The sequence below is a fragment of the Genypterus blacodes genome, unplaced genomic scaffold (genome assembly GCF_046128005.1).
Source record: "Genypterus blacodes isolate CSIRO-AG114 ecotype Tasmania unplaced genomic scaffold, CSIRO-AGI_Gbla_v1 ptg000030l_1, whole genome shotgun sequence".
NCBI classification, from domain to species: Eukaryota; Metazoa; Chordata; class Actinopteri; order Ophidiiformes; family Ophidiidae; genus Genypterus; species Genypterus blacodes.
This window is the reverse complement of record NW_027466843.1, coordinates 5,196,735-5,216,062: the sequence shown is the minus strand read 5'-3', so window position 1 is coordinate 5,216,062 and position 19,328 is coordinate 5,196,735. Positions and strand designations below refer to the sequence as shown.

At 45.8% G+C, this 19,328-nt stretch overlaps 1 protein-coding gene across 2 annotated transcripts in view; it reads left to right on the top strand.

Moving 5' to 3' along the window:
- The window catches only part of dlc1 (DLC1 Rho GTPase activating protein), a 70,201-nt gene that overhangs the window by 39,721 nt on the left and 11,152 nt on the right, over positions 1–19,328 (top strand). Inside the window, exons 1-4 of one of the 2 annotated variants that reach the window (XM_076145202.1) lie at positions 8,026–8,288; positions 14,173–14,244; positions 16,008–16,089; positions 17,260–17,323. In XM_076145202.1, coding sequence (XP_076001317.1) covers positions 8,276–8,288; positions 14,173–14,244; positions 16,008–16,089; positions 17,260–17,323 — 231 coding nt within the window. In that variant the 5' untranslated portion in view covers positions 8,026–8,275. Of the gene's footprint in view, positions 1–8,025; positions 8,289–14,172; positions 14,245–16,007; positions 16,090–17,259; positions 17,324–19,328 lie in introns of those variants that run through there. The other variant, XM_076145200.1, reaches the window with a different exon arrangement.

Here is a 19,328-nt window from a genome sequence, read left to right as displayed (position 1 = left end):
GACTGACTGCTGCTCCTGTTCATCACCCAACCTCCAAACCCGCAAGCACATCACTGGTGTCCATTAAGTCCTGACGCAAATAAACCAAGTGTGTGTGTCTATGTGTAAGACAGATAGTGAGACAGAGAGTTTGGTCTTTGCTGTGAAAGCCTGCAGACCTCAAATCACAGTCACACAGCTTGTAAATCTTTACTTAATTATTTTTATTTAGCAGATGGCTGTTTGATCCTTAACCCTGAGTCAAGCTTTTCTCCTTTTTAGAAGGGAAAGAAGCCTTAGGGTCTTGATCCAAACACAACAAGTTTGTCTCTGCATACGTAGATAGATGCTGCTGCCTCCTTAACACAGCTAATCTAATAAACTCTCTTCCTTGTGTTTATTTGTGTTAACCTCCATACACCAGATTCCCTGGATTCCCGTGCGCCGGATGTGGGTCAGCTATGCATTAAGACAAACATTTAGATTCTCCAACTGAAGTCAGTCCTTCATAATCCTATCAATAACAGGCCGTGTTGATCACTGCTTATTTTCCAAGTGCGTCACACACATACCACAGTGTGACACGTCCAAGTACCTGAACCTCCTTACGTCCGACATGTGCGTAGGGAGAGTCTGTCTTGTGAATCTCACATCCGTCCCTGGTTTAGTAGGTCAAGATTGTCGCTGGAAAAATGATCTAATGCCGAACGACTGATGCTTTATCTGCCCAGAGTTGAAGGGCGGAAAATTGCGAGCGCACAGCAAGAGAAAAGAAACGTTTTTAATCATACATACACCTGCATCTGGAATTTTAAAGGCTAAGTATTTGAATTATCTGCAAGTAGCCAAAAGGAGTTGCTGAGTAGTTCTGATTAGGTACGAATTAAATGTCAGCTCTCGTCTTCATTTGCATAGCGAGCAGCCATGAGCGATGGATGACTGAAAGCAACTCTAATTACTGAGAGCGTTGTGTCAAAATATTGAGGAGGGATTAGTTCATATTTTTATAAGAGACTTTCTATTTTCTGCAGCATCAAAGAGATAAATGTGATTTGATTTCAGGCCCTTGTCATCTGCTTGATTTCAGCCTTTATCCCACCTCCCTCTTTCATCTCTGATCTGTCAATCAACCAGAGGCGCTCACTCTCATCTTATCTGTTAGTAATGACACAGGACTCAGCAGCCATAAGAGGTTTTGGAGCAGGCAGACATCACTCTGAAATTCTGCCTTTATTCTCCGGGCTGCTCACGGCACATTCACAAAGCAAACTCTGGCTCAGTGATAATCTCCCGGCTGAACCTGGTTTGTGTTTGTCGTGACAGCCTAGATGTCTCACGTGGCTCACCCGAGGTCAGGGTTCAGAGAAGGTCATGGGTCAGAACACAGAAGAGTGAAGAATCAACTTCCTGTGTTACTCGCTGGATGGTTTTGGACTGAGTTAGAGTGGAGGTTTGGTACTTTGGAATTTCAGAAGACAAACCGCCAAAACATGATAGAACATCAGCGAAGGAACGCAGGTCTGCATGTCGGGGAGAGACAGTCACACACAAACAACACATGCACACCTGTTTTTCCTTCCTATAACCTGCAGCACATCATAATCAATCTGCTCCTGTCTCATTCCTGATTCAAACAACTTAACACAAATTAGACTGCAGGGTTTGCAAAGTAAACCCAGCTGCCACGGCCCTGTGATTCATTGCTGCTGAAAAGCGGTTGGCATGTCTTTGGCACCCGTTCCAACTACCCCAGCCATATGCCAACTCTGTCTTATCCACTATAGTTCATCATGATGTCAGACACCATCAGCACAGCTCACATTCTTACAGACTCTTGTCACTGCTTTGGCTCTGGAACAATGGTTATTTTAACCCTGTCGTCACTTTGATAAGCCAAAAGCCACAGAACAGCAACTACACTCACACACGTGGTGACTATCTGACTGAAGATGACGTTTAAATGTTGTTTGCATTGTGTGGGCTGAAGAGATTGTCTATGCAGAATCACAGCTTTGACTAATTGCAAAGTAAAATGATACAAAAAGCTCAAGCATGAAGATTTGGCGAAAAGTTGGACGTGTGCAAAGTTTACAACAGTATAGTAATTCAGAATGAGGAAGACCATTTTATCCAGTTGATTACCTCGTGTGTTCAATTTGGAAAATCAGGGATCCAAGAAAACAAATGATTCCCGACTGTAATTATGATACCCCACTTGGTTTGGAAGAGGAATCCTAGAAATGTCCAGGCGTTACAGCGCGGGCCAGAATATTCCTGTGTTCACCTCACAGCCATATGGCTGGCATCATTAATCACTCCCCAACTATTCTGCTGGTTCCCCCCGAGCAGACCTCCACTTCTTGTTATTCTCAGAAAATGTGCTCTCACGCACACACAGTGATCCTTTACATGTTGAAATGTGGTTTCTCCCGTATTTGAGCTTGTAAAAATAAATCACACCAAAGCCCAACCTTGTTCCTGTTATTTAGATTTCTCAGTCCAATAATAACTGCATCATAAAACACTAGTTTGAGTCTTAGCAAAGACTCTGGGATACAAGACCTATCCTACAGTGGTGAAGCTTTTTAGTCAGTTAGAATGTGTAATACTTGATCAGAAAGATGAAGGTTGGTTGCTTTGGTTTGTTGTGTGTCATCTCATTCATTGTTTCTCATCTTTTTCTGCTTTTACTGGTCAAACACAGTGATTCTTACTCCTCAAAGTCTCTTTCTAAGCGCCCCTAACAAACCCCCTCACCCCGCTTCCTCCTCTCGCCCCTCTGTCCCTCCGTCTCTCACACTGTAAAGCAAACCGTCGCTAATCCGCTTTCCCTTGCATGACTAATGTGAAAAATATGAGCGACACATAGGGCTGCCTGCATGCCAACATACGTGTGTGTGTGTGTGTTCTTTGTCCGAGTTCCTTTATCGTGATCAGCAGGACATCAGAACAGTTTGCTGATAAGTGGATTTTCTGGCGATTCTGCACCTCCCTTTGTTGATGTCTTCATTATCCTGATGACCTCATTTTATAAAGATGTGTCTGAAGTTAGATTGTCAGCGAATCAATGAATAACACCTGATTTAACATATTTTTAGGAGTTGTTTTACGCAGACACACACACATGCACATTGAACACACACACATACACATGCATTAACTTACACATTGTTTGCTTTAGCATTTACACATTAGCGGCAGCTAATAATCCACTCTGCCTTTTGTCCCAAACCCGAGGTTGAGCAGAAGCCACATATGGTTGTGTTTTACAGGCTAACTGTGTTTAAACTCCTTTAAGATGTCGGCGGCGGTGCTCAAAGCGCAGGATTTACAGTCAATTGGTTAACAAAATTAACCTTTTCAGCAGATTCTGGGTACTAATGGCCCCCAGTTCACATCACACCAGCTTACAGAAGTAAAACAACCGTGTGCAACTAAATGGAAAACTGCTGTTTAAACACGTCCAGTGTGTTGACATGCATCCTCTACTGAGTTTTCTCTGTCCTGCAATTAAAGCAAACATGTGGGGTAAACAGATATGTAGATGCATTTAATAGGATTCCTTCATTTGCTGGATATGCGACTTGTTGCTTCATCGCTGATAGGAAGCCAATACATGATTATGGAGCTATATGAGTATAAAAGTTGTTTAATCGGATTGCAATCTAACAGGCTCGCATAAAAATGAAGGTTTATAGCAGGCTAATATATAACCTGCCACTTCATTAAGGACACTACCAGGAGCAACACTGTGGCCTAGTTGTTTGCTCTCCACGCACAGTCCTGCATGTTACTGTAGAGTTTTCCGACATTTTTATCACATAGTAAAAAGGGAAATGAGTCAGTAAGTGTGTATGTGCCTGTGTGTGTGAATATGTATGTGTCTGGTGCATGAATCACCTTGCACAGCTGAACAAATACAAAGTTTGTACCGTCTGCAACACAATGGTTGATTCAGACTTTAAGGCGAACACGTTTATGTCACACATGCAGCAGCAAATGTTCATTTAAAACCCATCTTGTTTGTGTTATTCAAGCAGAATCAACTGTCAGGTTTCACACTTGAGATGCTGTCTGTGCCTTTTCATTCACCTTGAAGAAAGTGCGTGTGCCTGTACGCACATCTGTGTGTAGACACGACCGAACACAGTGGCAAGACTCCACCACTTTAAAGCCCATTATTCTTGCACAATGCGAGTCTTCAGCGGCTCGGCCTCTGCGGCTCATTTTTCTCGGGTTTTTCATGCTTCTGCCATAATAACAAAGGAGCTTTATTGCTGTGGTGGACATGTGAACCCTCATAGATAAACTGAGCCAACATAAAGAATCTTACACCAGCAGAGGAGCATGTTGTAGGCTTCCAGAAGAAAAATGTGCGGTAGTACAACTCCGATCCATTGTGTGTGTGTGTGTGTGTGTGTGTATGTGCGTGCGTGCGTGCGTGTGTGTGTGCGTGTGAGCGTCAACCTCCTGCCTCTATTGTGATCATGGTCAGTCCATCAAAGCCCGGAGAGGGTGTCGGCAAGGCATTTGGTCCACTGTCTGCTTCACACTTCCTTTGTTTGTGTGCGTGTTTGTGTGTGTGCTGGTCCAGGCCTCTGTCTCCCTCCACTTCCTCCTCACCATTGTGTGTAAGGAGGCATGTGCTCTCTCTCTCTCTCTCTCTCTCTCTCTCTCTCTCTCTCTCTCTCTCTCTTCTGTTCTGTTTTTAATCAGTGTCTTATTGGGCTGAACCCCTCAAACCATGGATGAGTTATTTTTGGAGATTCCTGTTTTGTAAAGACTCTCTCTCTCTCTCTCTCTCTCTCTCTCTCTCTCTCTCTCTCTCTCTCTCTCTCACTCTCTCGCTCACACACACATACACACACACACTCAGTGGATAAATCATTATCTGTCCAACTGCATCAATGACAGACTCAAACTTGTCGCGCACACACAAACTAAACAGTAAATTAATGAGGTTGCATTGTCATAAACACACACGCGCTCTTTTCTCTTTGATCACTTCAGGACTAAAAGCAGCGTTACAGAGTTTGCCACACACACACACACACACACACACACACACACATACACACACACACACTTATGAGCATGTTCTCTGTGTTACAGGAGGGCTGCCATGACCTCTTGCGGACCCATTATCTCTTTGGTGTGTCTTTGTTGACGCGGCCTTGGGTGTTTGGTGTGTGTGTGTGTGTGTGTATACTGGACTGACACGTCCATCCGCTGACCCTCACCTGGCCCTGCTGTTTGGGGTCACGGGTGGCAGTAGTGGCGAGTGTTGACCCCCAAGGCGAGGCCAGAGGACGGCTCTCCTCTGTGGACGTGTGGAAGGAAAACGCTTTCATCTTGCTTCATCCTCTACCCCCTCTGGATTTGTCCCTCTCTGTCCACCTCTCTGCGTCTTCGTCGTCTCATTCGGTCGCCATGTTTTGTGTCTTCTTCATGCCCCCTTTCTCTGTTTTTCAACCCCTCCCTGTCTGACTCGGGGTCAGAGGTCACACAGTAAAGTTTACAACCCACAACAGTGAACAAGTCACCACAGCATACAGGACATTTGTATGAACATTAAACCTCTATGTTTTGTCTTTACCGCTTATGTTTAGTTTAGTTAGTAACATACCTCCTCCATAGCTGCAAAGGCTCTGATTTGAGGCTGTGATTATATTGCATATCCTGTCCCCAGATCCTGATCCGGATCTAAAAATTTGCCGATAAACTGAAATACAGACTTAACAGACGATTAAACACAGCTGAGATCAAAACCTCTGAGACAGAAGTAATGAACTCCATTTGTCCCCCCTTCAGTGTTATTCTGGTTTTTGGAAGGTGGACAGTTAATCCAGACTCTAATCCCCCGATGTGTCTCCACGTTTCCTTCCCTTTTGTCCAAAACCCTGATTAAACACGTGTGTATATTTGATCTGCATCTGAATCACAAAACAAACAAGCATCTCAGGCTGATGAATGAAAATTGTAGACACACACACATTTGCCCCTGAGCAACTGGCAGCACTGTTAGTTGCTAGTCTGCCAGTCTAATCTCTGGCGCTGTACCACACACATTCATCAACAATCAGGGGCATTATTGTGTATTTATCAGCAGTCGCAGACGGAGCGCTCGACGCCCTACTCGTCTCTGCGCGGCGCTCTGAACCTGAAGTCTCATCGGCGGGGCTGCGGTGGGTTTGGGGTTACGCTTACAGGATCTGGGTGGTCGGGTTTCGTGGCTGTGGGATTTGGCCTTGTTGGGTAATCTCTCACTCATCTCTGCTTCCTCTCATGCTTTTCCCTGCATCTTTATCCTTCTTTATCACTCTCTTTCCCACACAAACACACACATACGATCTTTCTCCAGCCCTTCTGCTCACAGACTTAGAAGAGAAACCTCCAGAGGTTTCTCTAATCCTTCCTCGTAAATGGCAGGAGTTCTTTCGCGCAAATGCTTTCAATTAACTCACTTGATGTGCTGACATTACATTGCATTACGTCATAGACATGCAGTTTGAAACGCTCAGTCCACCCAAGTCCCTCAAAGTTCTGGCTTTAGATATACGGCGATGAGAAATCAGTCTAATAAATCAGTCAAAACTCACAAGTGTGTTTGTGGAAAGTTGATTTGAGGCGTTTCCTTTGAGCCGCACGGTCACAAGTCTTCCTCCCTCGTTGTGTTTGGGTGACAGCCTCATTAAGTCTCATTAATGGGAACCAAGTCTTGCCAATTCAGGCCACATACACACATTTAGACCCTGGCTTTATACTTCATGTTGGTATAAGACACTGATGAATTACTGAAGATGCTGATGGCCTTGCCTTCGCTCCGTGTCACAGCTGGGCGTGTTAGAGTATTGATGGATGAATCAGCGGCTCCACAGAGGAGCCAGGAGTTTCTGCATCATTGTTTTTCCTCCCTAGCGCTGCCTGAAGTTTGCATTACACGTTTCCCTGCCACTTTGTAACAGAGCTGGATTTCCCTTTTCTTGCATGACTTCAGAGCCTGTGCGTTCGTTGCTATAGAGATCAGACCAAACCGGCTGCTGGCGACAAACGGTGATGTCATCGAGAGGTTCTTGGAAAACAAAGGGCGCAACAGGCTGTTATGAAATGGCACAGTAAATGAATTATGAGTATCCTTCACGCACGCACACGCGTGCGCACACACACACACACACACACACACATTGATTGTAGAAAATATCAGCAAGTCCTTGTTACTACTTAGAGACAGAATAAAATGTAAGGTGTTCCAAATTTCTTTTTTGTTAATGTGTAGTTTATTTTATCTCGCACAGACTTCTTGTGTTGCATAGGAGCCTGAAGTTGATGTAAACAAACCGGCTTGACTCCTCGGGTCTTACAGCACTATCTGTTATTCAGACATACAGGCGGTGGCGATCACGTCCAAATGGTCTCTGTATGTGCGTGTGTGTGCGTGCGTGTGTGTGTGTCTCAGATCTGGCGGAGGGCCGGCGGAGGCCATTACCATACGTGGAACACTTTCCTTTCAGACTAATCTCTGCTCACAATGGAGCGTCTCTCAGTTGTCTCCACTATTTTCTAATGATAATGCGAAGCAACCTGCAGAGGAGGAGGAGGAGGAGGAGGGGGGGAGGGGGGGGGGGGTGTGAAGAGCGAGGGGGAGTCCTGTGGAGTTAATCACTTTCGATTTTGTGAGCTGTAACATGTGTAAACACGGGGCGATTTAGGGTGAATTAAATAAGAATGAAACACAATAAATAAATGAAAGGAGAGAAGAACAGAAACAAGAAAAAGAGAGAGGAAGGGGAGCTGTACTCGCTCTTCTTCACTGCTCTCACTTCTCCCGCGTTTTCTTAAACTAAATAAGATTTATTATAATGTATGTTCTCCTATTCTCTCCGCCTTGAGCGCTATAAGCCGCCGGGTCTGTGTGTGTGTTTGTCCGTGTGTGTGATCAGGTAGGCCGGAGCGGGCGGGGGGGGGGGGGGGGGGGGGGGGGGGGGGGCGGGGGGAGGAGGCGGAGTCTCCCGGTCCCAGAGGCTGAATCACTCTCCGCTCCATTCACATTCCTCATTCAGCCGCTCGCTGCCGTTGGAAGGATTTGAAAACCGTGGAATTCCGTCCATCGCTCAGCCTAAATCACATTAGAACCATGGATTTACTGTCTTGCGCAATGGTCAGTGGACATATGCAAGCCGCACTTTGAGCCCGAGCAGGTTTGGCCTCATGCTGGATCTCTAACGGCGGACACACTTTACCGGACGGGCGCAACCGGGAGATTGGCTTATGCTGCTGACAGAAGAGACTTTAAATAATGATATTGACCCGTAAGTACATTTAATAAGAGTGATTAATATCAACGTTTAAAGTGTCATTTATAGAAACAGAACGCAACCTTGTGTTTATCTGGTTTCCTGTATGGAGAGCAAACTGTAGAATCCTTCTGTAATTTTAAACATCATCCGTTCACATTTTTACTTCATAAAAGTTTATTAAAGTCTAATAGATGTGTTTGGGTCGTAGCTTGAGTGAATCGCTTGTTTCAGTCCCTTGGAGCGCATCAGCGCTGCGGGCTGTCAGATAAGCGACCTCCCGCTTTACGCATCAGAACTCCGCGTCTCCACTTTCTCACTCCAGCTCACAAGACCTCAGAAGCCCAGAATATGTCGATGTGTGTGTCCGCACCCATCACCCGGCTATGAGTGATCCCCGGGGTGCGAGCGTGCGTGTTTTTTAACCATTAAAATCGATGAATCTTCCCCTTTACGCACGCAAATCTCGTTTCAAGCGAATTTAAATGGAACTTTGCTTTGTGGTAGTTAACGGAGCGGTGATGCAGAATGTGAAACCTCATTTGGTCGTTAATTGCCTCACTTCACTCTGCCTGTACAGTTTGTGTGCCTTTTGCCTTCTCCTTGACCTTTTGCTCACCCATTTTTAGGGCATGCAGCCTTCTGTGGATGGTGGCTGTGTAAAGTTTGTCGGTTGTGTTGACAGGTTTTACTCGGTTTGTGTGCTTTGCTCTTCTGTCCCAACTGTTTTAACTGTTTTTCCCTCCGTACACACAACACATGGCCCTTTATCAGCTTCCTAAAGCACAGGACAGATAAGAGCACTGTGAGGTTCCATCACATGTAGAATTCTAAGATCAAACTCACTAGTCGAGTCACCATGGATGAGCGTGACTTGACTGAGCCCTGAAGGCCACATTAGTGTCTCATCGTACCCCCATGTCAGCGTTGGCCTCCTTCTCGGCCACAGAGGATTGAATGTTTAATCGCTGCACCCCAACACGGCAGTTTCTTCTTCTCTGGCTGCGAAAGGTCTTGGTGGTTTCCGGTTTTCTGAAAGGGAAGAAAACGAAGGGAAGCACATTTCATCTGCGCTCTTTGTGAAACAGGAAGTAACCCAGGCCCTTATCTGAAGGATTTACATCCAGCTGAAAGACAAACGGGTTCTTTCTGTCGTGTGAAGAAACACAGATATTTCCATGTTTGCTCTCACCTTCCCTGTGCTGAATATTTGACACCGCGATGACTAACAGACTGTCCTAAGATCTATTTATGAAAAGATCAAAGGTCACGGCAGGTAGGCAGTCATCTGGCTTTGGAAGCTTATCAGAGCCTTTGAGTATACCTGGTCACCTGACCCACAGCTCTGGCCCCTCTGTGTGAGTATAAATCTGTCAGCGGGGGCCATTGGGGTTGGCTTTGTGATGATCCATCTGGGACAGCTGTGGGTTTTCGCATGCAAGTCCACGCCGGCTGATGTCCAGGATGGGCCACAGCGGTAACTTCATTATTCTTGAGTGTGTGTGTATATGTGTGTTTGTGTCAGTGAGGCTGGTTTGAGGGCAGCCAGATGGGGATATTCGTGGCAATGTCTCACTTACCGACCAGCCGGACCCTCTCAGGGAACGCCAGCTGTCTCAGCCGTGCAATCGCTAAACATGATACCCATCAGATGGAAAGCTGTTATCGCCCGTCTTGGCATTCCAGTAGAGCACCGAAGGGATTTCATTTTGCTCACATTTAAAAGGCTATCATTGTGACTCATTGTTCAGGATGATGTCAAGCTGATCTGAGCTCTGATGGACACCGTGATCAGCCATGAAATAGCTTCACCAAGTGTCAGATCGTAAAGCAACCAGAAACTTGAGGTTCATGTCCGCAGCAGAAGTTTGTGAATGTCATCGTGAAGGTGACAGAAGAACATTGCACGGTCTAGTTCTTCTTAGTTTGCTTATTGTAGATTTGTATTGAGCCACGGAGTCTGGCCTGCTTTATCTGTCACCTGTCTAGACCCACTTTGCAGCTCCTTCAAAATGACCCTCTCAGACCTGGAGTTGATAAGAACCTTCTGATTGCCTTTCGGGTTGTTTTACAGTGGGCTCCCTGAGACGTGGAGATGATCGGCTAATTCCAGATAAGCCACCTCAATTCACAGCAGTTGTTAGTCAAGCATTCTTCTTCAACCTGCCTACTTCAAAGACCCATTGCCGGCGATAACTGTATTCAGACTCTTGACCTCCAGCTTGCCGTGTATGCAGCAGAGCCTTTGAGGTGGGGAGCAGATTGCTTTGTTTGCTGGCTGCTAACAAACTCCCAGTGGAGCTGAGCATTCAGACTGGGCCAAGCCAGACCCCACTGCCTCCTGCGCTGGAGGGAAGCTTTGGCCAGCAATTGTGAGAATTTCCTGCCACAGGAAAGGAGAGAAGAGAAGGGGCCAGCAGAGTCGAGCGGAGCAGAGCGAGCGGAGCAGATGAGGGTGAGAGCAGGGAAAAGGAAAGGAGGGGAAGACCATAGGGCGCTGCTGGGTAATTTTAGAAGTCAACAGTGCTGCGCTGAGGGAGAAGCTTAAGCCTGCCTGGCTGCACAACGCTCCAGCTTTGGCAGAACTACACAAGAAAAGCTACTTGTGATCCATATAAAATCTCTATTAGCATCTTCTTAGTCATCTACCCTAAATCACTCGCTCACTCTCCTGCTGAGAATGTTTCTGCTCATTCATATTCACCTGAACCTACATGGCTCTAAAGTTTCACCGTCATCGGTCCACACATTTAATCATAAAAGACAGAACACTTTTATTTCATATAACTGTTATACAGATGTATCCATTTTAACCACATACCCATCTGTGTCTGTGTCCTGTCTGATGAACGTGTTTCAGACATCCTGTGTGGCTCCCAACAACAGGACCAGAAGTTCTGGCCTGGCCAGGACTTCACAGATTAATCTGTGTGTTTGTTGGTGTGTCTCTTAGCCAGACAGGCAGCATCCAAACAGGGGACCGGTTTAGTGGATGTCCTTACCATAGGTTGCTTTCTGCCATCTGCCAGAGAGATGTTGTAGATTCCTTATCATGTGCCACAACAGATGAGTCCTAATCGGAAGTCGCTTGACGTACGTGTCGACTGGTTCATACTGTGTTTGAGACTAACTAGCTGCATCTGTGATTGAGGGCTTTCTCTTTAAACAGCTTGTAAGCAAAGGACGAACTACTGTAGAGCTCAGTCACACACACCCAATACATTCATTATGAAGGTGTTGAACTTGAGTTTGTTCCATGATCATCTTTCTTCTTGTCACATTTAAGAGTCGCTGCCGGTAAACACTTGTCCAACACGACCGTGGCTCTCCCAAACCATGAGGACCTAGGCGAGTACATACAATCGCCGGAGTGATTGTTTGTCTTGGCTGCCTCCCCACCTATTATCTAGCCAGGAACAAACGAAGGCAGGGCCTTATTGCCGGGCGGTTGGCGGCCACTGCAGCGCCGCTCGACTCTCTTCCTGTGAGGGAAGCAGGAAGAGGAAGTGAGGTAGTTCCCTTGCGAGAGCTGAGGAATTTGGATGGACAGTGGGGAAGGCAAAAGATAAAAAAAACGCCCATAAATCCTGAGTTGTCAAACTAAACCTGCCAAAAAGAAGCCAAGTTAAGGAATCTGTAGGGTTCCGATGATTGCAGGAAGTTATTTTTATAATCTTTGTTTTGTCCATCAGTTTTTACATATCACTGTGTGTGTGTGTGTGTGTGTGTGTGTGCAGGGCTCTATTGTTAGGTTGTTTGTGCCAGATGCTCCATGCCCCTGTCCACTTCCTGAAGGCAAACAAAAGACAAGAAAAATATTCTTGTTTCGCTTCCATGAATGAATGGAGACACAATGTGGTCCGCTGGCAAACCATGTACATTTTGCTCCAGTTCCATGTTAGTCACTGTGAAGCCGATTTGACACGACTTCCCAGTGTCGCCTCCAAAAGCTCTTTTCAGAACCCGCAGCTCTTGTGGGCTTTGGGGGCAGAAAGTTAACTATGTGTTTGTATGTCTAATTTGCATTTCAATAGCTTTACAATCTACCGAGTGGTTTGTCTGTTAGCATAAGTTTGGTCTTTGCAAACACACACACGTTTGCATGTGCACACACAAGAATCTTTAACCCTATGCAGTGCCTGCTTTCAAGAACGCTGTATAATTATCCTTTGGTTTCTGCGTTCCTTTGGGTTCACTACACTCCAAAAATACTCGGCCCAGCACGCACACACACACATAAACACACAGGCTCTCCTGCATTCTAGCTCACATCCGGAGGACAAAATAGGCCTCAATTGTCGAAACGGTGGTAAAACATAATCATTCAGGTGTTATTTAACCCTGGCGGCGCATGTTGGTGTCATGCTGGCCCCTGCAGTGGCAGAGTGGACACCCTGTCTTGTCGTGTCACACCTTGTTGTCAGGCGTTGTGTCTGCCGTCTAGGCTTGTATTTGGTATGTAAATGCTGGTATATGGTGCAGCCCAGAAGCTTTACAGCAGCAGTCCTCCTCTGACCTCCCTGACTGGTCGGCTCTGTCTTTACTGGGTTCTTTTCATGCAGGGTTTAATCTCCTTTTTTATCCCGTTCCTGAGCTGTAGTAAAATGTTTGGTGTAATTTTTAAATGTAGCTTTAAATGTAGCCCTGAGGTGTAACAGCTAACCTGACTGTCCACTTTCATCCATGTTTCATTAGTGTCTTTTCCTGTCTTTATTCCTTTGGTTTTGTTTACAGGTTTTTCTCAGGGTTGTGCTACATTTGTACTCGCTTCCACTAGAGACATTGTAAAGTCAAGGAGACACACTTTCTGTCTGTCCCCTTGCTAAAACCCGTTGGCTGTAGAAGGGGGTGGGGGGTGATAGAACAATTGAGGAGGCAGGGGTGTGGACAACCATTTGGCGTATGTCATCTAAAGGGCTTTCGCAGATAATTGGGAGACATCCCCGCGGCTCCTGGCACACACAGTGGACCTCAGCATTCACCCAGACCACTTAGCATGACAAGCACAGATCTCACGCCCAACGTCTAAGAAGAGTTATGTAACAATTTGTGGGGTTGTCTTGCCGAAGCATTCCGTAAACATTTCTTAAGTGGATTGTGACCCACAGATGTTTTGACAGTTTTATCTTTTGGTATTGTGTGGGAACAGGAACCGGAGATGATTTTCGCTTAAAGACCTTCCAGCAGATCGAGTGAGCTATCTGGAAATCTTCTGCCGTGGATCTCACAGGAACAAAAACACCAATATTCCAGGCTAAACTTCCAGGCGTCTCAATGTAATTTGTTAACCCAGCGCATTAACTTCAAACTGGGCTCACAAACTTTATTAGGCGATCAAATCCATGAGAAAAACACCCAGCAATCACGAAAAGACCGCAGTGGTGATTAATGTGAATTTGATAGTATCTTCAAAAGCATTTTGCCTTACCACAAAGTGTACATTCATAGCCAGTCTTTTCTAGTCTTGACTCAAGTCATGTGGGAACCAACCCTTTACTGAAATCCTTGGTTGGAAACCAAATGTGTGAAAGATGTAAACAGTGACCTTACCTGGATAAGGAGCTTAAGCGGCACACACACATGACGTGTGAGGGGGTTAACACAATTTGCGGGCCAACGCTTTGAGCTGTAGCTTTAGGAGCATGTGAGAGGAGAGTGACCGAGTGTGAGATAGATAATAAGGTCAAAGGGTTCACAAGCACATATAGGTCCTCAGATTCAAAGTATACTTGGTCTTTATCTGATATTTTAAAGAGATAAAAAGGCTCAAAAGCTCAATCTTCACTTTATGGGGAGAAAGCCTATGTTGTTCCTGTGCCGATGTGTGATTTCACTTCTGTACTTTGTGTTTGAAGTAAACCTTCAGCTCCTAACGAGCCTCTGTGCTTCTTCTTTGCAGAGATTGAAGCCAAAGAGGCCTGTACCTGGCTCCGAGCTGCAGGCTTTCCACAGTACGCACAGCTTTACGAAGGTAAGCACCCCTATAGGACAGCCCCCTCCACCCCCTCCCTCACACCCTCCCCCACCACATCTAGCTATAATCAAAGCAGAACAAATTCCATTCAAACAAGCGCTGTGTCCCAAAGACATAGGTACATTGGGACCATTGGTAAAGTCAGATTTTCCAAGATGTGCCTTTGGAAAGTTTCTATTTCACCAAACACCATTCTAAATTAAAACTGTATGTCTCAAAGCTTAGTTTAGAGGGAAGGCAGGGAAACTGGGGCTAATTAGTGGAAAGAAAGAATGAGGACAGGAGCCAGGAATAGATGGAATAAATGTCATCATCCTATTCGATCAGTTTTTCAAATGTACTCAAGCTAGGTGGCAAATCCAGAATGTTTGGTTAACATCACCATGGTTACTATCCAAACAGACAATATCCTTTTTTCCACCGAAGTTGATAGCAATACCTTAATCTCATGAACTGGTGTAGCACTAAATCGGATCCATACCCAAATTTTCAAATGACCAAAGTGCACAGCGAAACCTTCCTTTGGTAGGGGTGCGTCTTTGGTTTATGCTTGAGCAAAGTCATCATCTTGCACACACACACACACACACCTTACCGTTTATCTTCTATCATGTAAATATGCGTTTTCTACATGTACATTTTTCTCGGCCGCACACTGACAGATGTTCTGGAGAGAGCGCTTTGCCAGGACTGTTGAGTTTTAAATACACACTCACCAACACACACTAAACATTCCTTACACTCCGTATATAACTACACAATGGCACACCGTATGGATATCTATTGACCTTTTGTAGCTGTAGGAAGCTTGACAGCGGGACCGAGCCGCGGCTGTCAACAATCCATTTCTCATTGTCAGTGAACTGTGCAGGGTTTCCTATTGGAAGAGGAAATGCATTGTGTTTTTGCACAGGTGATGAGTCGTTTTTTTAACACACACACGCGCACACACACACGCACATGGACATGCACACGCACACAGAACATGGAAGCCTTCTGTAGTCTTCAATCAGTCACAGTAGTTGCAGTTTCGCAGGTCGCTCTCTTGTCGCCGCCCTCACACGAGCCGGAATTCATGCCGATGTGCGACACATTTTTCCTTCCCCTGTGTGTGCGTGCGGCCTCCATTGTCTGCGCCGTCAGGACTATTGCCCCACTAAAGATAAGCCCTCTGATAGGCTGAAGACGCAGGCCTCGTTGAATAGAATGCCGGTTTCTTATCATCCTCACCCCCCAAGGGTTTAGATGGAAGATTCCCTTTTCGGGTTGGGTCCACACATTCCATCGTGCGTCTCTCCGTCTGTCGGTCCAGCCTCGCGCTGAGCGGGGTGTAAGAACGGGAAGATTTTAACGCGAAGGGAATTAAATAGAGAAACGGCAGAGAAAAGGAGAGAAGGAAGTGGGACCTCTGAGGAACTGTGGAGTACCTATTGTCATTCTTCAATCAATCCCCTGCCCCCCTTTCACCCCCCGTGCTCCACATCCCCCCTGCCTGCCAGGTTTGAAAGCTGCAGCTGTGTTTGTTTGGTCGGCTAAGACGCTACTTCCTCTTTTAGCTTTTCATCAAGGCTGTGTGGGGGAGAAGGTGGGACGGAAAGGCCTTGGTGGGTGTCATGGGGCAGGGGGTGTATCTTCAGTTATATCCCAACATGCTGATCCAATCAATGTGTCTCTCTCTCCCTCTCTCATCCACTTTTGCTCCTTCTCTCCTCCCTCATTCTTTCTCTCTCTCTCTCTCTCTCTGTTTGCCACATCTCCAGATTCCCTGTTTCCCATTGACATCTCTTCAGTCACCAAAGACCATGACTTCCTGGATCGGGACGCCATTGAGGCGCTCTGCAGGTGAGACGTCTTCCAAAGTCATTCCTCTCCTAAATGTTATCTCCCTTTTCTGACTTTCAGTTCCATTCTGTTCCTTATCCTATCTCTGTGAAACCACGAGGGCAGAACTTCAAATGGTGGCACGCTTCGGAAAGTTGCAGATTAAGATGAAAGAACGTCTTGATAAGCACCTCGGAGCCATGTACCCTTCTCTCTCCCCTTGTCCACCCTGTCTTCATCTCTTCACTCTTGAATTCTTTTTTTTTTTCTGTGGCTGATAGCGTTTGCCTCAAACATTAGAGTCTTTTGTCCTGCGTTATCTCGCCCCTACCCGCTACTGCTGCATGCCACGGTCACGCAATGTTCTCTTCATGCAGTGCGCCATTATACCTCTTTGCTGCCCACAACTGGGGCGAGCAGGGGTTCACACGATTGTTAATTTGAAGCCGCAGGCGTCTGTTGCACTGGTGACATGAGACAGTTTATGTCTGTACAATTCCACCACCATGTGGCAAACACCATCGGCTGAAAAATCTGCGGCCTGTCCTCTGCTCTGCCATTGAGTTATGAATTAGCATATGAATTAGAGGTTAATGGCTCTTTAATGGAGTCGACCCCTTTATATAAATTCGGCCTCTCAGTCATAAACCACAGCAGGTGTCCCCTCAATGCATCTGGAAACCATCATCTCAGTGTCTCAGTGTCCCTCAGCCTTTAACCCCCACCAGACTATCTCTCAGTTCTCATCTCTTCATCTCTCTATTGTTACATGATCTGCTCTAAGAGCTCTCCAGAGGGTGGACCCCGGCACCCTCCTCGCTCCCCTTGTCCAGGTGGCTGGGTGGGGGGTGTGTGGGGGGGTGTGAGGGGTATAAGCTTTCGGTCCCCTCCCCAAGTTTTCGTCGCCCACTCCAGCAGATTTCATTCCGCTCTTTCCTTTTTCTTTCTTCCTCTCATTCTCTTCCTCCTCATGTGGGGATTATCCTTCAGCAGCTCATTACCCAGCCCGGGTGCACCAAGCTCTCCTCTGTCGCTCTCTCCCTCTCCATCGTGTCTCTTCCACTCTTCTAGCTTACATCCCACTTGGGCCACGGCAGAGGGGTTTGGTTTGAGTTCTGCAGTAATTTTGGGGGGTGAATGGCCATTTTAAAAGCGCCCTTTTTCATATGTGTGCATGTTCTGTATTTGCAGGAGACTGAACACCCTCAACAAGTGCGCTCTAATGAGACTGGAGATATCGCCGCAAAGAAAGAGGGTCAGTATAAGTGCACACAAACACTCAACGCCTTTCTGAAAACCCCCTTTTCACATCTCCTTAACCACAATTGCTCTTCCCCAACACAACCATCAGTTCCCTCTTGGCCACGGGGCGAAGCTGTATGTTCATATTTAATGAGAAGGCACCTGTTGGGTTTGCTTCTATATCAAATGGGATGTGAGCACCCTAGGGGTAAGGAGGATAGCTTTAAAGTCTAAATGAAGGGGTTGCATTCACAGACACCTCCCCCTACCCATGGTATACTCCCTTCCCTCCTCAAATACTTCCTCATACTTCTGCCTCAACACAAAAGGAATCAGTATGCTGCTTTCACGGCGCTCTTACAGAACACAACACCATATATCTCTCGTCTGTGAACGGGCTTGTAATGGTGTCTGAGCGTGTCAGATGTCATGTGGTACCTGGAGAACTTAAGTCTCTTTCCCAAATCAAATTTAGATTTCGAGGAAAGGAGAATAGTTCTCCAAATTGTCCCAGTTTTAGACCGTGTCACATTCACAGCTCCCAGGCATTGTCGGAGACTGTCGCTTTTATTTCAAATCGGCCTAAATTCCTTAATAGCCTTAAGTGGTACATAGTGACGTCCTTGTTCTGTGTGTAGTGGTATTCATTAGGATGACCCTTTCTGTGTCACCTTTCATTTCAGGAGTCAACAGAGAAGAGTAGAGGAGTCAAAGAGGTTATTTACCATGTTGTGGGCCAACAACCCCCCTTAGACAGCTTAGGAATGCATTGATCTCCTCAGGTTTTGACATTCTCCCCCTTAAACCTGCTTTTCCTCATCTCCCTTGCTCTTTTTGCTCTCTAGTTTAATTTTTTTCAATTATTCAGACTTTGCAGTGTCCTAGTCGCATTCAAAGCCCTCACCACTGCATAGTGAGTGAATGCTCGATGGGTTTTGACGATAAGGTATCTCCAGAATGTTGACAAATGGCTGAATCTCTTTTGGCCAATCAGCGCGTTCTATTCAAAACAAAACGCATACTAGTGTTATCTCACATTCCAGCATACATAGAGCGAGACACAAGTCATAGCGGAATCCAACAAAGTCACGAGAAACCAGTGGATCTCTTGTCCTCTATGAATTATTAACCCCTGCTCGAAATGACGCGTACACAATAGAGCCAATTACTGGACACTTTTCTTTGCAAATGCATCCTATTCAAACAAAAAAAACTTATAATTACCAACATAATCTGTATTTAAAGCCCATGTGATTGATAAAAATGGAACAAATGGATTATGGACTTGAATGCACTAGAATTTGTATTCAACTTGCAAATTTTCTGACGTGTTCTCAGTAAAGTAATTGTTTTCTTAAGAATTGTCTCAAGTCAAGAATTTTTCCAAAAGTCTAGTTGGACATATGTGAGATTTAGCTCTTATTGGTTTAGATCAAAGAGTCGGGGCCATAGAAAGGTGAGATGATGCAAAAGGGTTGATTACGTTCTGGCCTGTAGTTTGGTTTTACGGACTTTGCTCCAATATTGTGATTGAAAACTGAAACAAAATCAACGCTGCAGTCTTTGAACTCCCGTTCCAACTGCCCAGCTTGTGTGTGTGTGTATGTGTGTGTCAGCAGTTCAGTAATGCATAGGAGTGAGGATCGACAGTATACGTGTAGTAGTGAGACAGTCTCACACCCCCGTCTGTGTGAGTGAGACACAGAGACAGAGGAGGATAAAGACTGTAGGGGGGGAATGACCCAAGTCTGGCCGGCTGCACTGTGAACTACGGGGGTCATGGTGGAATTTCCTGCTCTCCCTCCAGGGCCTGAGATAGATTAACCAGACTGGGGGGAGGTGTGTTGTGAAGGTGCATATGTGTAAATAATCTATACTGTGTCTGTGTACTCTGTATACATTGTCCATATGGATTGATTTACCATAAGCAGGTTTACGTCATACGCTCAACCACAAGACCTCAGTTAGTAATGGTTCAAAGTTAATTGTTGTTATGCATAATTGCCAGGTTCTTTTAC